The 21512-nt window shown below is 49.7% G+C and overlaps 1 protein-coding gene across 1 annotated transcript in view; it reads left to right on the plus strand.

Moving 5' to 3' along the window:
• Nucleotides 1–19501: 19501 nt before the first annotated feature.
• The window catches only part of LOC130850835 (solute carrier family 23 member 1-like), a 59690-nt gene continuing 57679 nt past the window's right edge, over nucleotides 19502–21512 (plus strand). The window contains exon 1 of the mRNA XM_057730217.1: nucleotides 19502–19543. Within this exon, the coding sequence (XP_057586200.1) occupies nucleotides 19502–19543 (42 nt within the window). The remainder of the gene's footprint in view (nucleotides 19544–21512) is intronic.

The raw sequence follows: 21512 nt of genomic DNA on the forward strand, positions 1-21512 counted from the left end.
TCTCGGAGAACATCAACAAGAGGAAACAGAAAAGATAAATCGAAAACAAATGGTTTTATGGAAGCAAAGAGAAAAGAGTGTCAAGTCAATTATGTCAAATGCAATGGAGGTTAGTTAGGATGAAGACTGAACGCAGTTGGCAGATTGGAAATTTGGGGTCACTGATGTCCTTTTCCAGAGAGAAGGTAGCAGTGCAGTCACAGTGAGGTAAGAGGTAAATGGGGTGTGAGGAAATGGAAGTAGTCAGTGGAGACTAATTTTTTTTAAAACGTGTGAGATTCTTCATCTCCTTTGCAAATAACACTTCAAGTTTTATTATTAATCCTCATTCTTCATCTCTCTGTGTTCATGCTTATAATTTCAACTAAAGCTCAATCTTATTTATCATTGGTTGTCCCTGTCTTCAGTGGGACCTCATATCTCAGCCCCTCTCCAATTAAAGGTGTGATTCTAAAACTAAGAAAGAGAGAAGAGCACCAAGTTGAATCTTCTTTTGTAATTATAAATGATCCTGTGAAGATGGCTTCTATTTCAGTGGGAGGTACCTTTCTGTCTTTAGAGAATCCCTTCAATAACATAATGATTCTCTCCTCTTTGTATGCAAGGATGATTTTCTGCTTATTATTATTTTAAAAATGTATTTCTTTTATTGAGGTAACACTGGCTTATACCATTACATAGGTTTCATGTGTACAACACTGTATGTCTACTCCTATGCACCCTGCAGTGTGCTCACCACTAAAGGAGATTTCATTTCCTTTCGTCAACATACAGTTGACCCCTTTTACCCCTTTCCTCAGCCCCCTCCCCTCTGGTAAACACCGCTCAGTTCTCTGTATCTATGTTTTCTGTTTTTGTTTGGCTTGGTTTGTTCATTTATTTTGTTTTTGCTTATTTGTTTTTTATATTCCACATGTGAGTGCAATCATATGCTGTTTAACTTTCTCCATCTGACTTATTTCACTTTGCATAATATCTTCAAGGTCCAGAAAATTATTTTCTTGGCGCTCAATCAGGACTTAGACTTTGTGTATCTAGCAGCTGTGACACACATTGTTGACAGGAGATAAGCTGGGTGTTAGAAAACCTGGGTCCTAGTTCTATTTAGCCTGTAACCTGTGTGATACTGCTTTAAGTTATGAGTTTTTTTTTTTTTTTGCTTTTCTGGATAGCAGTTTTCTCATCTATCAAATGAGGGGCTTGGATTAAGTGATTTTGAAAATTCTTCCCTGTCGTAATAGATTCCCACTCAGTTACCTTTGTGACTGTGGCACCCAGCTGCCAGATGATTGGCCAGCATCAGGGGTGCTGTATATGATGGGGGAATATGGCAAGACTGCTGGTCCACACTGGGACATGGTTATTACAACTCATTGTCACTGGTGTCCCTTAGTCCTCTTCCCTGCGGGGCGCTGAGACCTCATGGCTTATCTGGCTTCTGGCTTTTTTAGTCCAATCTACTAAGCCCCTCTCTTGGGCTGGCTTCTCAGGGCCATGGTGTTGGTTGATGGAGCTGATGTGGAAACTCTGGGGCAGGGACATGGGCAAGGATACAGGGCCAGTTGCCCTAAGGAAGTGAGGCGAGATTCCCCAGATGCCTCATATAGGCAGCATTCCCTTCCTGTGTGGTCTATGGTGCCCACATTCAAGGTATGCATGAGGACAGACTGGCCAAGGGGCAGGTGGGTCCCTAGTACAAGCCCCTGAAAATGATGGCAGTGGGGCTTCACTCCAGAGCAGCGACAGTGTCAGCAAGTTCATTAAGAAATCTACCAGTAATGATGAGAAAGCCGGCACATCTCCCCTTCAGATCAACGCTGATCAAGATGAGCCTCGCAGGTATTTGTGGGTGGAGCTCAGAGAACAGCTCTCTGGAGCAGGCTTCATGTCAGATAGTCAGGAAAATTCACTTCTCTCTGGTGCCTCTGCTCTCAGATTATATGATGTTTCAGTGGAAAACCATGTAGGATTTCTACTTTAGTATCCAGCTTCACAGCCAGTTTGCATGATGCCTTTAATTTTCTCTTAATTTAGCCTGTCTAGGTTTTATGATATTTCATTTTGAATCTGGTCCTTTTAGGGGTATACTGCTTGTTGTTAGGTTTTAGATGAACTAAGGAAAGGACAGTTACCCTCTCAGTGCGCTGATGGCAGGAGAAAGGTCCAGAGTGTGCAGGGCAGTTGCCAGGGAGTTGAGAAGGTAGGTAGGAAAGTTGGGAGGAATGGTGGCGTGCTCCTTCCTCGTGTGGACAGCTGGTCCCTGAGCCGGCACTGCTGAGAGGAGAGGTTGCCTCTCCCATCCGGTCTGGTGCTCAAGGACAGGGAGCACATAACAAGCCTTTCCTATGGGCTCTGGTCCTGCATGTCCAGCCTCTGACTGGCTATTTCCACTCGGATGTCCACTGTCCCTTCACTCCCAACATACATGAAACCTGGTTCCATTTTACCTCAATCTGTTCTCCCTCCCCACCTTGTGTGTGGGCTTCCTTTGTCAGTCCTGGAGAGGGATGTGGGAGAAGCCGTGGGCTGGGAGTGGACCAGGATTCTGGCCTCAGTCTTGCACTCGGTTGGGTGTCTCTGGGCAGACTCACAACCTTTCAGAGTTGGGATGCACTGGTATAGCATTGTCTAGGGGAGCTGCATGCCAGTTACACCCAATCACCCTGAGGCACGTTGTTATTAAGACTTCAGCTCTAATTGATCATGAGAGCACACTCTATTCACAAAGGCTCAGCCTTCCTCTCCTGTTACTGATCCTTTCTATTGGCATCATTATCTGTGACAGATATTTCCCATTTGCCCTTCTAGACCCTCAGCTCACCCTTCTCCAGCCTATACTTGGCCCAGGGAGGCCAACCTATGCCCTCTGGCTTAGGCTGGGTTTGGGCCACGGGGAGCACCCCTAGGCAACTGGAGAGAGGAAGGAGAGTGAGGCCACGATCCTAGTCTCCTGGTTCCCTCCCGTGGGCACCCTGGCCTGGTTGTAGCTCTCAGCCAAAGGTCCCTGCATTTCTCCAATTGTCCTTTTCGACAGGACTCTCTCCTGGGTTCCAGTACCTTTTCCTTCCCCTTCACTGGTCTATAGGAGCGAGGTCCGTTCACATCATCTCCTTGTTATCAAGGCGAGTGAAGTCCAGTTAGCCTGTCACTGGGCATGAAGTGGGAGGAAGGGCATTTTCCAGGACAGGCTGTGAGGTGGGGTCTGCTGCTGGTGCCCCCACACAAGGCCCAGGTGCCCGCGGAGAGGCTGGCTGCACAGAAGGAAACAGCAGGCATTCCGGGCAGGCCGTGGGGTGCTTCAGGGGGCAAAGCCCACCTCTGCAGGAGGCTAAGTATGTGTTAGGCCTCTGACAAGGAAAAGCCGGGCTGGAGGACTCTAAGGTACTGGCAGAAAATGCAGGGGCAAAAAATGCGGGTTCTGGACTCAGGGTCTGGGCCACACCCAGCACCCTCATCCCATCCTCCCTAACCTAAAGCAACAATTCCAAACTGGTGACTTGACCTCAGTGTGACCCGTACCGCCCCCTTGTTGGGCTGCTCAGGCCTTCAGGCACAAACATCAGGGCGTTGTCCATCTTAAGACATTACCTCTGAAAGCCCCAGTTATTGGTGATGAAATGATGGGGTAAAGGGCAGGAAGGTGGCTCTGTGTCCCCAGGCCAGCCTTGTCCATCAGCCCCAAAAGCCTCTTCCTGTGTTGGGCCACCTCCCTGGGTGGTACCTGGAGGGTGGAGAGAAGTGGGCTGGTCCTGATAGAGGCACTTGGAGCCAGGAGTGGATTCGTGGGCTTCCCTCAAGGCAGCAGATGTCAGATGTCAGGACCCTCCGGTCCAGCTTGCCTCTCTTCCCACCCAGGATGTCAGCACCATGGACAGGACTCAAGCCCAGTCCTGGGAAGTTGAGATCTGTTCAGGATTCAGGCCAAGCAGAAGGCGGGCTAATTCCTGTCGCTAGGGAGGACAGAGATGGTGATGATTTCTCCACTGGGTGTCACTGCTCCCCCTGTACTCTATCGCACAGGCTCCGGCAGACTGCAAGTGGTAAAGCGAAGGTGGCCCCTCCCGCTCCTCCAAGTAGGGAACAGGGAAGGAATTAACTGGGTCAGTCCGGAGAATGCTGGCTGGGAGCCCAGTGGAGGGTTTTAGTCTCCAAGTGCTGCTCACCACTCAGTGACCCCACTTGCCTTCAGTGGTAAGATTAGGGTTGTGGACACTCCCTGCTGGCACTCTCTGCTTGCAGCAGTTTCCTGCCGCCACAATGCCCCCAGCTCTAGTGTCTTCCTATCATACCTTGACATCCTCTGCAAAATCTGAGCAGGGAGGCAGACATGAGCAAGGAGGAGTGTGGGGAACCTGGTTCCCCTGCTTCCTTGGGGCCATCCGCCCACAGGGTCAGCACAGGCGAAGACGGCGGAACCAGCCAGGTGAGTGCCCGTGACCAAGGCACTCGCTGCCCCACGGAAGCCATGCTCAGAGGGCTCAGGAGCTGCATGAGAGCTGAGGGCCCTGGTGTGTCCCCCTGGCAGGCAGAGGCTTCACAGTGTGCTGGCGTGCTGCGTGCTCACCCTCTGGGACTCCAGACTGCACCGCTGTCTCCAGGGACAGGTCAGCATGGTGCAGCCTATTAGCTGACACCCCACTCAGCATCAGAGCGCAGAGAGTGGCCTGAGCCCGCCTTGACGATGTCAGAGCTGAAAGGAGGGCAGCAGCCTGGGCCCTGGGGCTCGTTAGAGGGACTCAGAGGAATGGCTGGAATTAAGAGAACTAATGCCAAAGAGAACAGCCCTCCAGTCCTGCAGAAAACATATTTCTGGGCAGAAATGGGGTGGAAAACCCCGCCAGCGTTTCTATCACAGAACATCCCAAATGATCTCAGGGAAGTCACTCGGCAGTTCCCACCGTCCCCCGGTTGGTGTATGGAACTGTTTGGTCTTCCGTTGGCCAGTCCTAGAGTTGAGTGAAGCAATTCCCTTATCTCTACACCAGGAAACAATTATGGAAGAAAGTGTGTTATTAAGTGTAAAATCAACCAAAGTGCCATCTACTGGGACCATGACGGGGTTTCACCTTTGAACCATCCTTTGAATAGCAATGGGAGTCCTCCAATGAGGACCCGGGGGTGATGGACAGAGAGAGCAGGCATATGACCTCTGTGCTTTCAGCACCACACCCCTCCAGTTCTCTCCCTGCACAACCTCTCCCCACCCCTCCCAGCCCAGCTTCCTTTAGGAAGCCCTCCCTGACCAAACAAGATCCAGCATAAATGCAACTCTCCCCACAGGACATTTTTCTTTGTTCTCTCCCAAGACCATTTCGTTGGATTTGAGTCACATCTTTTATCCTCTGAAGGGCTAAGTGCCCAATCTGGGTTCCCAGAGTGGTCAATAGTCTGGGAACAAGTTCTAAGCTAATTATTGGAGCCATGGTGACAGTTTGGAGGGCCAGGCTAGTCATTTTTCAGTGTTGGGAAGCAGGATGCTATGTTGCATTGAGACAACTGACTTCGGGTTCAGGAGGGGGTCAGGGCTTCACTGCAGGGAAGGATGGCTTGTGAGGGCTGGGAGCTGCCATTTCTGAGACAGGAGGGAAGTAAGACCTGAGCGACGGTTCCATAAGGAGGCTCTTATTACGAGGGTTGTCCTGCCCGGAGTCCTGGTTTATTCACATGCTTCTGCTGTGACTTGATCACCTTATGCCAAGACTATCACACTGTACTTCTGATTTGCCAGGCTTCTGAGCCTCCACATACACATGTACACTTATAGAGTGTATGGTTTAAGCCTAATTTTTTTTTTTTTTTTGGCCACGCAGCATGTGGGATCTTAATTCCTCTACCAGGGATGGAACCCGTGTGCCCTGCAGTGGAATCTTGGAGTCTTAACCACAGGATGGCCAGGGAATTCCCTAAGCCTGAAATTTGACATCCCTGCCCCAAACACCTACTGCTGAACCTGCCATTACAATGCCTTTTGATTTCTACCTGCCCTGCTCCTCCATTTCAAGTTTATCCTCCTTCCCACCCCCATCCTCCAAACACACACCCACAGGACCCACCAGAGCCCTCTGGTGTCCTGGCCACTGGAGTCATGTTTACCAGACTGTCTTAGGAGAAGTACGCTTGACCTGGTGGCCCAGGGCCTCTTCGACCTCCTCTGGGGACTTCTGAGCCTACCCTCCTAATTCTTCTGAGTGGACATCAGACACAGGGCAGATAAAGGTCCAGCCCTTCGCACTTTCATGATCCTGGGAAAGACAAAAAGCCAAAACCGAAACCAGACAGTTATCAGGAGGAGGGTGTGTAGACTTGGGTAGGTGTGTGCAAGTTTCCTGCAAAGAAACTTCAGTGAGACATGGAACTGACCAGACCTCTGAGTTTAGCGTTGGGGCAGGGGGGAGCTCACTCTTCAGTCACCCTTACAGAACTAGCCCCCAGGCCCCTCCTGTTTATTGTTTTCAGAGCTGTGGACACAATCCCTTAATACCTTCCTTCTCCACAAACCCAAATGGCTAAACCTGATTTTGCTGCTTTTTCTTTTTTTCTTTTCTTCTTTCTTTCTTTCCCTTCCTTCCTTCCTTCCTTCCTTCCTTTCTTCCTTCCTTCCTTCCTTTCTTTTTTGGAGGGATCTTAGTTCCCCAACCAGGGATTGAACCCACGCCCTCGGCAGTGAGAGGACGGAGTCCTAACCCCCGGAACACCAGGGAATTCCCTGTGCTGCTGCTTTGATAGCAGCAGCTGTATCCACCACCCCACTTCCCAGCCCTCTACACACCTTGCTCCAAGCCAGAGCAGAGCTGAGGGAGGGAAGGAGACAGACATCAGTGAGGACTGACCTTTTCGACCATCTAGTTGGATCCCAGACCGAAAGGCAAACAACTAAGAAGCAGGTGACTCAAGCCACAGGGACTCTGCTGAGCTCTACGCCGTCTTGCAGCCACTTCCTTCTGAGGTCCCTGGCACCCTCTCTCCTATCTCAGCTCCAACACCAGTCTATTTTTTCCCACCAAACTGCAAAACTTGTTCAGTAAGTATGGTAAGGAAACGTTTTATTTAAGACCCTCACGCCTCTCTCCCGGAAGTGTTCCGTGGTCCTTCTCCACGGGCCTTTTTCATGGAAGAAGGGATTGTTGAGGTCATTACAGAAAGGATAGTGGCAATGGGAACACCCCCGAGGAGCTGCTCCGGTGAGCAGTGAGCTTGTGAGAAGTATTAACGACGGCTTCTTATTTTCTGGATTTGGGGCTCACTGACCACCGAAAGACTGCCCTTCTCAAGGTTAGCCAGTTCTTAGAGACAGCAGATCACTCCCCTGTGAGTGTGCCTTTCATATGCAAACCTCCCAATGCAGAGCCCCTACCCTCAGCCACCTGCTTCATCTGGCCAGACCACCATCCCCCTGCCCTGATCCTCCCAGGGCTGGGTACCACACAAGCAACAACAGCACCTAAGCCCCGGAGCCTACCAGAATTATTCAAATTAACCAATCCTGAACCTCTTCAGCTACTTACCCTGCCTCACTCATTCCTTCCTGGAAAAAACACAATACAGCCCTTTGCCCAAGCTTTCCCGCCTCCTTCTGCCCCCTGACTGCCTCAGGTGCTTCTCTGTGTGGCCCTACGTGGTGGGCCGTGCCCCCTCCTCTTGGGAACTGTGAGTAACGGACTACTTTTTCAATGGCAGTCATCTCCAGATCTGTTGGCCTCATCATACCTGAACGAAAGTAAAATCCCAGGTACATTTTAAAACCAGCATGGAGGCCAAAGACCTTAGTTAAGCTATGCCCCTCTCTGAGGGGCTATGTCATCCTCTGAAATAGAGATGAGATTTCTAAAGTTCTAGAGAAAAGCCAGCCCAGTTCCTCCCCTTGTGACAATGACAGCAGCATCCCATGCCCTGGGGGCCTCCCTGGCCGGGAGTCCACCTCATGATGTCGGTCCAGGCTCAGGTAGAGGAGACCAGAACCTGTGCTTTAAGGCATCCCCTGTGGTTTTATAGCCAGAGCCTGTGGACTGTGGAAGAGGAGGTGTTGGAGTCCACCTCTTTGTGGACAAAGACCTGGCCCAAGGGTTCAGAGCCAGAAGTTAATGACTGAGACACACTTAATAGGCCTGAATAATGTGATTCAGTCCAGCTGCTCTTCATGGAGGATCTACTGTGTGTGGCAGACACTCTGATGGGGAGTGGTGAGCAATGCGGCTCAGAGGAGCCAAGTCCTGAAAGACGTCATAGGCCACGCTAAGGATTCATTTTACCATATCTGCAGGGCACAGGTGAGTCAGAAAGAGTTTTAAAAAGGAGAATGACATGACTAGATTTATGTTTTAAGAGTTGATGCAATGGGGACTTCTCTGGTGGCACAGTGGTTAAAAATCCACCTGCCAATGCAGGGGACACGGGTTTGAGCCCTGGTCTGGGAAGATCCCACAGCTGCAGATCAACTGAGCCCATGCACCACAACTACTGAGCCTGCCCTCTAGAGCCCACGAGCCACAACTGTTGAGCCCATGTGCCACAACTACTGAAGCCCACATGCCTAGAGCCCATACTCCGCAACAAGAGAAGCCACCACAATGAGAAGCCTGCACACCGCAATGAAAAGTAGCCCCCACTCACTTCAAGTAGAGAAAGCCCTTGCACAGCAATGCAGACCCAATGCAGCCAATAAATAAATAAATAAATAAAGTAAATTAAAAAAATTTTTGTCACATTTATTGTTTTATTCAAATACAATATGCAGAATTTTTATTACATTGACTTTTTTTTTTAACATACAATAAACTGCATATATTTAGAGTGTCCAATTTGGTATCCCAATCTCCCAGTTTATTCCCCCCCACCCTCCCCGCTTTCCCCACTTGGTGCAATGAAGTTGGCCTAGATAAAACTAATATATTTGCTACCATTGAAAAACTGGACACACATGAGATATATTTATTGTAGAAGATGAATTTGGCAGACCTTGGGAAGAATTGCATATGTTGAACTGAGCTCTGGCTTGGGTGTTGGTGGACTTCGTTGTCATTCACTAAGATGGGACGTGTAGACCAAGCAGGTTCCCTCTTTTCTTCTATAGTTTCTTCCAGCTTTCAAAGTCTAAGAAGTCTACTTCCCAGAAAGAAAAGAAGGTGGAGGCAAAAAAAAAAGGAGAAGCAATGTTTACACTAGTGGGCCCTGAAGTCGTTCTTTGAGCATCTTGCCTGGCTGGCATTCAGTGGAGGACTGAGTTCATGGTGAGTCTTGGTCAGAGCTGAGCGGAAACCACCTATGATGGCCACCTTGTGTGCCTCTCAGGAGAAGCATCTTTAATATGTAGCCCAAGCTCCACTGCTACTCAGCCCCCTTAGAAATGACGGAGAAGATGGATACCACGTGCAAAAAGTATTTAGGTCAAGCTCCTATTAGGAGAAATTGAGCAAAGAAAAGGCCAGAGGCCAAAGCCACTCTCTTCTTGTAAAACCAATCACAAGGGAATTCCACACATGCCAGATTGTCTTAGTCTGTTTGGGGTGTAACAGTAGAAATACGGTAGACTGGGTTGCTTTAACAACAGTTCTGGAGGCTGGGAAGTCCAACATCAAGGCTCTGGCAGGTTCAGCATCTGGTGAGGACCTGCTTCCTGGTTCATAGACGGCCACCTTCTCGCTGTGTCCTCACATGGCAGAAGGGGCGAGGGAACTCTGGTGTCTCTTTTATGAGGGCATTAATTCCATTTATAAGGGCTCCACCCTCATGACCTAATCACCTCCCAAAGGCCCCACTCCCAAATACCATCACATTGGGCATTAGGATTTAACATATGAATCTGGGGGGAGTGCAAACATTTAGTGTATAGCACAGATCTTAAGTCTCCAGCCCTGGGCCCCCACACCTTCCTGCTGCAGCTGGTTCACAAAGAGGAGCTGGTGCTCACACTGAAGTGGGGAGGACACGCAGGAGCTGGCGGTGTCCTCAGACCTGGGCTCCCACCCCCTCCGCTGCTGTCAACCCCTGGATGGCAGAGGAGCTGTGATGGAGCCCAGTGCCAGGACACCAGTCTCCGGGACAACATCGGGGATGGTGCAATGAAGGGCCAAGCATGGGCACCTCCGTGATAACTAGTCCCTGATCTGAGCCATGGAGGTGGCATGTGGGGAAGACAAACATTGATTCCGCTTTGTCCATGGCCCACACAACCACAGTCGCTACTCCTGGAGAAATGTTCTACTCATGCAGAGGTGCAACCTTTCTTTCTTCCTAAAGTGTCCATAAAAAGTATCAATTTCAATTTAAAAAAAATGCAGGTGGGCAAAAGAAAAAAACCCCATATTCATTTTTATTGTGACCCTCCATTCTACCAGGATGGTAGATGTTCAACCTTCTGGTTGGGGTTTCCCCCTTTCCTGGAGTTTGTGGCTAAATTCGAGAGCATATGGGTAGTGCCAAGGCTTTAGGGAAGGCTCCATTGGGCCCAGAGTCACCTGTGCTCACAGGAGTCCCTGGAGGTGTCTATTGTCTGTCTGGTCCATGTTCTTCAGTTCGTGTATGTCCCCACGAGAAGTCTCTTGTCATTTCAGGTCCATCAGCCATCATGACCACCTCTGATTCTCTGATTCTCTGGCTGGAGGACCCAGGAATCATTCAGCTGCTTCAGTGTCCTGGGAGGGTGCCTTCTGGGTCCCTGCCACTTGGACCTGACGTGCAGATGGTCCCTTCTGTGTCTTGCTGTCCTCCTGTCCTCTTGTCTTCTCCCCCAGGAAGTGGGGCTCAGCCACCTCTTGGAGACCCCCCCAAAGGCTCTGACTGTCTCCATTTCCCCTCATCACTGACCCCTCCTCAACTACGGGCAGGATGGAATCCCTCCCTTTATAAACAGTGATTTTTTTTTTTTCCTGAGGAACTTAGCACTGTTATGATTTCCAAAACATTATTCTTCCACAGTGTCTTCCTATTAAGTCTGATGTCCCAACACAGAAGAGGGGTGGACACGGGCTCTGCCGCACAAACTGTGCCCGGCTCTGCGGGTGAGCCACTCCCCAGGGTCTCTCAGGACAGCTGGCTGAGCCTGCCTCCTGGGCACAGAGCTCTCCTCCCCGTCCTGGCACCGTGCCCGCCCCTCTCCTATCCTTCGCACCCAGGGGCCCAGCAGAACGTGTCTTGAATCTGGAGAAGCCTCTGAGTGTCGCACCTTCTGTGGGGTCTCTGCCCGAAAGGCAGCAGGAAACATGGTCTGCCTCCTGCTCCCAGTCTCCAGCCACACCTGCTTCTTCCAGTCATTGCCCCTGGGCTTTGGCTGGCTGTCTCAGGGGTGTGGGGTCAGCTGGGGCTGGGATCGTGAGGGACCCTCATGGCTCCTGCCTCTGCGCCCTTGGCCTCCTGAGACCTACCCAAGCACACCTCACGTCCACACTTTTAGCTGAGAGTTCATGAGTCTATGGGTCAAGTTGCCCTTGAAATGTCAGAGACTTTTAGAAGCCCAGCCAGAAAGGACACTCACAAGCCCTACGTTCTGAAGAGCTGTCTTGGAACTGAGCCTCGTTTGCTCTGGCTTTGCTGTCGGTTCAGCATCCTCCCCTGAACTCAGCGTCTGCATTGAGCCTGCCCTCCCCCCCCCCGCAATCTGGTGGGCACCGGGGGCCCCTCCAGTGCTCTTCTTTCCCTCCTGATGGCCCTTGACACCTGCTGGTACCAGCCAGTGCTGCCACCTCTGGTAAACACTCCCCTGCCCTAGAGGCAGCGTCCCTGCAGGGGCTCTTAGAATGGCCCCTTCCCTCTCCAGGATGAGGGTTGGGTTCTTGTAGAAATTCCAAGTCTGGCATAGAGGGCTTAAAATTCATTCTCCATGCCCCTCTTTTTCTAGTATTTTCCTGTGAATCAGGATCACCCCCTCTCTGTCCTGCCACTGGCCCTGGATCTGCTCAAGGCATTTCGTGTTCCGTGGGACCCTCCCCCTCTCGCAGCCTAGGGACTCACCCTGGACCCCTGCCTTGAGAGGCTCCACGTGGCTGCGTGTGATTCTGTCCGGCTCCCCAGGGCCGTGAGTGGTGCTCCTTCAGGCCTGTGACCAGTCGCCTCTGCCAACTGGGTGAGTTCCCGCACTGGAGGGTAGGACTCTCAGTCTCGAAAATCAAGGGGTGCAGGAAATTAACCACGTTGTTCTAAAACTTGGTCAGTTCAAGACGAAGCAAGAGAGTAGCACAGACATATATATACTACCAACTGTAAAGTAGATAGCCAGTGGGAAGTTGTTGTATAACAAAGGGAGTTCAACTTGAGGATGGAAGATGCCTTAGAGGACTGGGACAGGGAGGGTGGGGGGGACTCGAGGGAGGGTGGGGGGGAGTCAAGGGAGGAAGGGAATACGGGGATATGTGTATAAAAACAGATGATTGAACTTGGTGTACCCCCCCAAAAATAATAAATAAATAAAATTAAAACAAACAAACAAAAAAAACTTGATCAGTTCAGTGTTCCTGCCTGCTTGCCTTAGAGCTGTGTCATGTAGAGTAGGTGGAGAGCGGGGAGAGAAAACATCTGCACAGAAAACATGCATGAATATTGCAAAAACAGGGTCTACCAGCAACAGTAAACTTCTGTTTCTTGGGGAAGGGAGGAGGGAAGCAGATAATCACCTTCCAGGTGTGTGCTCAGTAGGTAGGTAGAGGTGCAAAGCGCTTCTGCATAGGGAGCAGGCCCACTCCATTGCTGTACCTCTTACTGACCACGTGGCCGGTTCACTTTCTGCAACAGCACGGAACTCGTGCAGGAAAACTCGCTGGGCTCCTCCACCCAGGATGCTCCCTATCACAGTGATGGTACTCACTGGCCACCTCCTTCCTGCATCTTCCTCCTGCCTTTCTTCCCTTCCATTCTACGCGCCTCCCAGCGAGCTGCCAGCTGCAGGACCCCACCTCCACCCCAACGCTGTGGACTGCCTGCAGGGACGGGCATATAACTCAGGCGGGACCAATCAGATCCCGTCTCCTTGGGGTCTAACTTCTGAGTGATGGCACAAGGAAGAGGCGGTGGGTGGGGCTGAGTTACCAGACGGTAATACCCAGAAAGAGAAAGTCCTAGACCCACGACTGCTGTCCTTCTCCACTCCTGGTTGGTCAACTCTTCATTCACTGAGCTACCACTGTTCTTCAAATAAATGTCCATTTCTTGCTTAAGTTGGTAAGAGTCCATTTCTATTGTTTGCCACTAAGAACGCTAACTCATAGACTTTGATTTACACCTACCAGGCATCCTCTGATTTCCCAGATCCGCTGATGGTCAGGCAGTAGCAGGGTAAGTTATGAGTTGCCAAGGACTCTGGAATATTGCCCTCTGGGTATGTGGGTCACAAGGTGACCAAGAAGGCTGCCGACTGGTGCTCAGGCTGGGGAAAAGGTCAGCTGGGTCACTTCAAGGTGATGGAGTCTGTAAACCCAGAGGCGTCTCTGCATGAGAACCCATCTGACTCTCACTGGTCTGTGCCCGTCCAGCCCCACCCTCCTCTGCGAGCCTCACTGACCCGGCAACGGGTAGCAGAATGTGCTGCAGGAAGAGCTGGAATTATAAAAACACCAAAGCTGGCTGCAGGGCAAGGGGCATCTTGGAACAGCAGTTACATTTTGGCAACCTGTTTTCCAACTTCGGAATCTGCCTGGTTGTATTAGAGTAATGGCTTTCAACCCCACTCTCCAAAAGCTGGTTTCAGATTTTGGTTTTGCAATCAGCAGCCCCCCCAGGTCAGTACCATCTCATCCAGGTGGTCCAGCCCCGTCTCCCGGGACCCCAGTTGGATATTCTTCCCTGGGCCTGGTTTGCCCAACAGAAGGACGTGGACACAGAGAGACAGAGACAAGCTGAAGGGTTAGCAGAAGCATTTAGTTACATAAGAACAGAGAAAAAAGATTATAACTGGTAAATTTACCGATATGTTCCTATTAAGCCAGAACATGTGACTGTTCCTGTCAAGCAGCCCTGAAGTCATGCCTGGGCTCTGGAAGAGTGAACTCAAAGGAAAGCTCATAGTGTGTTGAGCTTTGGAAGAGAAAAGCAAAGACTGATATCAACTAAAGAGAAAATAGGGCAGATATACACTACTGTATATAAAATAAACAAGGACCTACTGTATAGCACAGGGAACTATATTCAATATCTTGTAATAACCTATAATGGAAAAGAATCTGAAAATGATATATAAAAAAAGAAGAGAAAATAGAATTTTCAAAAAGTTCTTAGTTATACTTTGTTTAAATTTATTTAAATCATACCTCCTTTGCATAATTATAGGTGAAAAATTATATGCTGGAGGCTTTTAAAGTTTTCAGAGTGGTGTTCTAGAGCAAGAATCAGCAAACTTTTTCTATAAAGGGCCAGGTAGTAAATTATTTTAGGCTTTCTGGCTTGATACAACTATTCAACGCTGCACTTGTAACACAAAAGATGCGACAGAGAATATATAAATGAATGGGCATGGTTTTGTTCCAAGAAAACTCTATTTACATAAACTGGCCATGGGCCAGATTTGGCCTGTGAGTCATAGTTTGCCAGTCCCTGCATTATAAATGGAGATTTAATTAAGCATGAGCATGGGAATTATTTAGACCAGGGGATCATAAATTAAAAGCCACAATCCAGGACGTCCTAGGCAGCACGGTGGGTAAGAATCTGCCTGCCAATGCAGGGGACATGGGTTCGATCCCTGCTGCAGGAAGATGCCACATGCTGTGGAGCAACTAAGCCTGTGCACCACGACTATTGAGCCTGCGCTCTAGAGCCTGTGAGCCACAACTATTGAGCCCATGTGCTGCAACTACTGAAGCCCAAGTGCCTAGAGCTGGTGCTCTGCAACAAGAGAGGCCACCACAATGAGAAGCCCATGCACCACGAGTAGCCCCCGCTCGCCACACCTAGAGAAAGCCCATGTGCAGCAACGAAGACCCAACACAGCCAATTAAATAAACAAATAAATTTATATATATGCCACAATCCACTTGAGGCAGCTTTCCTAAGCTGCACTTATCAAAATCTGAAGTAAATAAGTTTGCAAATACAAACATAAAATTCTACACCTCCAACTTCTGTTAAAACAAGTCAGGGTTGATAAAGATTTAGAAACCCGCAGCCTCCATGACTAATGTTGGTTTCTTGGACTTTCACATCAAGGGTATAAGATTAACGAAATAGGTTTTCATTTGAGTGAAGCATCTCAGAGACAAGTAGCCTTTAAATAGTTCCCCAGTACTCTCTTGGGTTGTTTTTTGTCACATTTTAGACAATTGATTCTGTTGTGTAGAAATATGTTGAGGTTGTCAGTATTGGAATCGATGTTTAAGTTATTTTTAATGCCCTTGAAATTTAACAATCGTTAGTGAAGGGTAAAAACTTGGCAAATGTTGTGCAAGTTATTCTAGAAAAAGAACCAGTCTAGGATTGGAGATAAAAGTGTAGGTTTGTGGATTGGTATTCTGGTTGCAAATGACAGAAAACACAAATCAAATTGGTTTAAGCCAAAAACAGAACTTACTAGCAGAGGTGTACGGCTTGATGTATAGGTTCAAATATCACTGGGACTTGGTCTATCTTCTCCCTGTTGGCCTCCTTCCCAGGCTCTATGTATCATGAGATGGCCGTTGGCCGCTACAGAGCAGCATCCTTTAGGTTCAGGTTGAGTGAGAAAGAGAGAATGCTTCTCTTTCCGAAGTCCCAGCAAAGTTCCATTGCATCTATTGGCTCTGGTTGGATGCCATGACCCTTGCTAATCCAAGACTGTGGCCAGCAGTTTGCAGTGCTCCAGCTGGCCCCTCACCCTCCTGCAGGGCACCATGTGGCAGAGTAAACTCTGCCTGAAGCCCGTGGGCTGTTTGCTCTGGGTCAGGTTGGTTCCCAAGAGAAAAATAAGGGGAGGCTAGACGGATTCTCAGTAGCAAACCAAGAGGTGCACTGTTAGTTTAGCTTGACATTCTGCTGACCCTTCATTCTTGCTGTCAGGTGGGACTTGCCCCCTGCCTGTCTATTAGTAGATTCCCTCCTACAATAGCCAGCTGCCAATTTAGCTGATCTCCGTGGTGAAAAGGTGCAGGTCAAGCCTCCCTGTGTAGCCTAGTCCACACACAAAGATGGTGCATTCAGCGTGGCCGTGAAGTATTATGTGTGGAGAGCCCAGTGCCTTTCTCCTCCCAGAGTGCCTGGGGCCGGAGGAATTTGGGATTAAAAGTTTATGTGTGAAAATGTAATGGAAGAGTTTTAACTCTTTCTTATGTTTGAGGAAAGATCATGGGTTCCCAGAGAGGCTCTGTATTCTTAAAACCAATGTCTCTCATTGCTAGAGCTAATTACTAGAACTAGATTTCCATAACTTGAAACACACAGTCATAAATAATCACATGTGAAAGTGCTGGGTGTGTGGGGTGCACCTCAGGCTGGTGTGTGTATGGGGTAGCAGGGTCACTCCAGCTGGGGAAGGAGGGCAGGACCACCAGCTGGGGCAGCTGAGGCCCTGGGAGAGTTGGGGGTACCACCGTGGCTTTGGGGTGAGAGATGGTAGCAGAAGATGAAACTGCACAACTCAGATGGGACTTGAACCCAGCCCAGACCTGGATTGGGACTTGAACCCCCTGTCTTTTAATTAAAATCACACACCTGGTCTCAGGACCTACTGAAGTTCAAGTTCTTTATGTCTCAGTGCAGAAAGAATTCAGTGAGAGACAAAGCGATAGGTAAGAAGTGGATTTCTTTAGAGAGAGACACATTCCACAGACAGAATGCGGACAGTCTCAAAACGCGGGAGCGGCCCTAGGGCTTGGGGTCATCTCAGAAAGTGAGAGCAGCCGTGGGAGAAACACACCCCACTGACAGCGTGGGGGCGGCCTTAGGAGGCGAGAGGCCCTGAAATACCGCGTGGTGAGTTTTTAAGGGTTGGGTAATTTCCCAGGCGACTGCACCGGAGGATTATTTTAACGCTCTTGGAGGAGGGGGCGGGGATTTCCCGGAACTGGGCCCAGCGTCCACTCTTTTGCCCTTTTATGGTCTGCCTGGGAACAGCCGCGGCGCCTGTGGGTGTGCCTTTAGCATGCTAATATATTATAATGAGCGTATAATGAGGCTCAAGGGCTGCTGGGAGCAGAACCTTCTGCCATCTTGGACCTGGTTGGGTCCAGCCCGTTTCTGTCCTATCCTGAAGGGCTCTGTCATTCTTTTTTTTATTTTATTTTTTTATTTTTTGGGGGGTACACCAAGTTCAATCATCTGTTTTTATACACATATCCCCGTATTCCCTCCCTTCCTTGACTCCCCCCCCCCCCCCCGAGTCCCCCCCACCCTCCCCGCCCCAGTCCTCTAAGGCATCGTCCATCCTCGAGTTGGACTCCCGGCTCTGTCATTCTTTTAAAGGTTGTGCCCTGCTCCCTTCCCTCCTGTTTCAAAGCCAGGCCTGACCAATGATGAGTGGAGGCACTAGTCTGTAGAAGTGACTTTTTTTTTTTTTTTTTTTGCCCAACCGCACGGCTTGCGGGATCTTCGCTCCCCGACCGGGGATTACAGGGGGACCCTTGGCGGTGAAAGCACCGAGTCCTAACCGCTGGACCACCAGGGAATTCCCTGGAAGTGACTTCTAAGGTGTGGAAGGTGTCGGAAAAGGAGAGGCTTGGCTCCTCCCCTGAGCTGCTGAGCGAGGTGGGGACAGCGGCAGTGACCACAGAACCATGTGAGACAGTGTCAGGCCCAGCAGAGAGAGCCTGAGAATGCAGAGGGAGGAAGGCTCTGAACACACTCTACAGGCAACCAGACGAAGGGGTAACAGGAGACCGTCTTTCTGCTCTGCCTCAGGTGTGTGGCTGACCGTGCACCATCTTATCTTACGTTATAGAGCAGTTTCACTGGACACCCAGGAAATCAACAGGGAGAGGAAAGGGCAAAGCCGAGTGAGGAAGGACCTTCAGTGCAGGGAAGGCAGAGTCTGAGAAGCCCCCTCCTTCCACGCTGTCCCAGAAGGTGACGGGGAAAAGAGATGTCCATCGTGACCCCAACTTTGCCCATGCCCACAGGGGGGCCCCGGGGGGCAGTGCAGGCAGCCCCCCTTCAGACCCCTTAGTGTGCTCAGGGGACCTCCACAGCCGCAGGACCCATGCCCCCTGCAGCCAAGCAGCCTCACTTTCCCTTCTCAGGTGAGCTTGGGGCCCCTGGTGCCTTTTGTAGAGGCTCCGTGTTTCCTTCCCAGGTAGCATGGGGAAGCCCCTCTGGCCACATTCCCTGGACCATCTCCCCTTCGTATCTTCAGACCCAGAGCGCTTGCCTATCTCCTTTGGGCATCTCCCTGAGCCCCACGGGCTGTGGAACAAGACTGTCTTGAATCTCAGTTCCTACATTTGCTATGGACCTTGGGCAAATAGCTTAACCCATCGACACCCAAATTTATTAATCTTAAAAAAAATCTGAATGTACAGGATTTTTAATCCTGTAAAACAAGGACGTGAATGTTAGGTGGTTGTGAAGATTAAGATTAAAACAAAAAGCTGTCATGCAGTACACAGTTAAGTATTCAGTAAAGGTCAACTAATTAGTGACCTTTGGCTCTCGTCTTCTAACCTTGGTTTTCCTGTTACAGCCTAAGTCAACTCTGTCCCCTCCCTTGTCAAACTTCTCACTATTGTATTTTTCAGGGCTTCCTCTTGGACTGACTCCCATCAACGTCTATGTGTGTCCCACTGTGTATTTCCTGAAACTTGGGACCCAGTGCTACCCAAGTCAGAACATTCCATCACTATGAATAGCAGGTATTTGCTTGACTTGGACTTCACAGTGTGGGGGTAGTTTTGGAGGAGCGTTCTAGTGCCCAGTGCAGAATAAGAGCAAGACTATGCCTTCCTGGACTTGTCTCTCTGAAAGATGGGTTATTAGAAGTTTCTGGGTATTAGGGAGATAAGCACCCAAGGATTAGAAGCATTTTTTTCTCCACCTTTCACCTGAGGCCTTTGCTCCACCCATGAATCTTAGCAGCCTCTCCCAGGTCAGCAGTAATATCTTTCCCTCACTAAGGACTGCCTTCGTGCATCTCAGGGGCCAGGCTGCTTGTGTTACTTTTGCAGTGCTTTCATTCCGGCTCAACCCGTCACTAGAAATCAGCTTTAGAAAACAGAAAAACCTCTATGTTCAGCCCAGAGCCTCACCCTCACCGCCCTCATCTCCTGTCCCGGAAAATGCTCTCCTGTCACATCCCAACAAGCTGCACCCTGATTTATTTCCTTACTGCCAAGAGGGATCATTAACTTATCTGCAACTACCCATACTTATCAAACTGTGAAACATTCGCTGCCACGGAGTGCACCTTGGTCCCCTGCAGTGACTGGAGAGGGCTGGAGGGGGAGTCTGTTACAGACCAGCAGGGGGCACTTGGAGGCCCCACCCTCCGCAGAGCTGGCGGGATCCTTGTCTCCTTGTTATTTTGGCAGGTGGTGAGAAGTTAACCTTCCTCCCCCGGAGCAGCTTCACTTCTTTCTTGTTCTGAGAAGAAGCCAAAAGGAGAAGACCCCAAGCGGCCATGAACTCTGCCATCCGCAGCTGTGAGCACCCTGACGCCTTGGTGAGTGCTGGGAGAAGAGAGGGAACCATCAGGGGTGGGGTGGGGTACCAGAAAGGAGGAAGGACGCCTGGAGGGGATCCCAGCCTGGAGTCCTAATGCCGATTCATTTTTAGTGCCAAGGACATTAACCCAGGTTCTAGGGAAGACTTTGGATGATTGGAGCTGTCCTCCTGACCTCACCAGCACAGAGGCAGAGTCCTCCCTGAGTGCTAAACTCTGTGAATGAATTACCAAGGAAGAAGGGAGAGCTAAAAGGTCCTCTTTGCTTTACTCTGTGGAATCTAAATGTTTGTTTTGCAGATTTCTCAGCATTAGGATTTATTTGATCTGAAGCAAAATAAAGAGAAAAAGAGAGGGAAGGAGAGAGAGAGAGAGAGAGGGAAGCAGAGAGAGAACCAACATTTACTGAATAACCAGTATACCTCAGGTTATGTACTTTATTTTCTCCCTTCGGTGCATGAAGCATGCACCTCTGTTTCCATTTTACAGATGAGGGAGCTGAGGCCCAGAGAAGTAAAGTGACAGTAACCCACCTGGAGACCTCTCTAGCTAGTCTTTGAGCCCTGGTTCCACCATTCTCTCCAACCTATTTTGGCCACCTAAAAGCAACCGGGGCGCTGAGTGGGGACCTTCTGCCCGCTGTAGCCAGAAAGAGCCTCTCCCCACCAGGTGCAGCCACTGTGTCTGTGAGACAGGTGCCACCCACGAACCTAGGCTGGGCCCTCAGAACTGTCCCCTGGAGCCAGGCTGCCAGACCCTGCCCCCTACTGGTCAGCCTTCTGGTAAAGAGACCTTGGCCATCTCTTCTGAAAAATTGTGGAAGGCACCTGAGAGAAATCTCCTCTTTTCTCCTCAGAATTCCTTCTGTTAAAAACCAAAATTCAACTGAGTAAATTTAAAGCTCTAATTGGCTTTATTCAGTGATTCATGAAACTGGCAGCATCCCATCATAGCAGACAGAGGAGCTGTACAAATGGAAGAGTTTTATAGGCAGAAGGAGGCAGGGCAAGGAAGTTATTCTATCAAAGAGTGGATTGTTTCAGGCAAGGTCACTTTCCTGAAAGCAGGGGTCTACCAGGCAGATCAGCTCACTAGTGCTGAGCAGATAATTGCAGACTGACTGGTTAAAGGTTACATTCCTGGGAGAGACTGAAACTGCAGTTAGATTAGATATTAAGTCTTAGTTTGCTAACGTGGGGTTTAGCATAAGTGACTCCATTTTGGGCCTTTTTTTTTTTTTTAAAACACTTCTGCCACTACCTCACGGAAGCCAAAGAAAAAAAAAAGAAAAAAAAAAAAAACAAACACCTTGGGAAGTAAGTTGAAGACTCCACTTTCTGAAGGCTGTGGTGCTTTCCACATCTTCAGCTCACCTGTGGCCAGTGGGGAGGGGAGGGGTCTGGGCACATATCTGTCTTTTTACAATTTTCCTCAAAGCCTCAGTTTCAGCACCCAGATTAAGAAGCCACTTTTCTGCGATGTTTTTGGTTTTCATGTGCATATTGCTTTGCTAGAAACTTCTAGGGATATAAACGTGGGGAAGACAGCTTCCCCACCCTGAAAGCTTATGGCCTAGCTGGGGGAAGGCAGCGTATACAAAAAATCCTTCTGATACAGCGAGAAAATGGTGAATTACCTAACAGAGAGACAAGATGTGTTGGGAGTACAAGGAAGACAGTCATATCAGGTGGGGAAGAAGGAGAAGTGAAGGAGGAGCAGGCACTGAGCTCTTTGAAGGCAGGTTTAGGGGAAGCAGGGTGGTAGGGATCGGTGAGGAGCACAGGGTGAGCAAAGGCACTGAGGCAGGATAATTGAGGCCATGGTTGGAGAGACCTGGCCAAGCCTGTTGTCTAGAGTCAGCTGAATGGGAGTGTTAGGAAACAAACCTAGAGGAGCAAGTTGGGGAGCGGGAGGCTGTGTGGCAGGTGGATGGAATCAGAGGGCAAAGGGATTCATCTTCCCCCCAGGA

This window comes from Hippopotamus amphibius, chromosome 4, assembly GCF_030028045.1.
Source record: "Hippopotamus amphibius kiboko isolate mHipAmp2 chromosome 4, mHipAmp2.hap2, whole genome shotgun sequence".
Taxonomy (NCBI): domain Eukaryota; kingdom Metazoa; phylum Chordata; class Mammalia; order Artiodactyla; family Hippopotamidae; genus Hippopotamus; species Hippopotamus amphibius.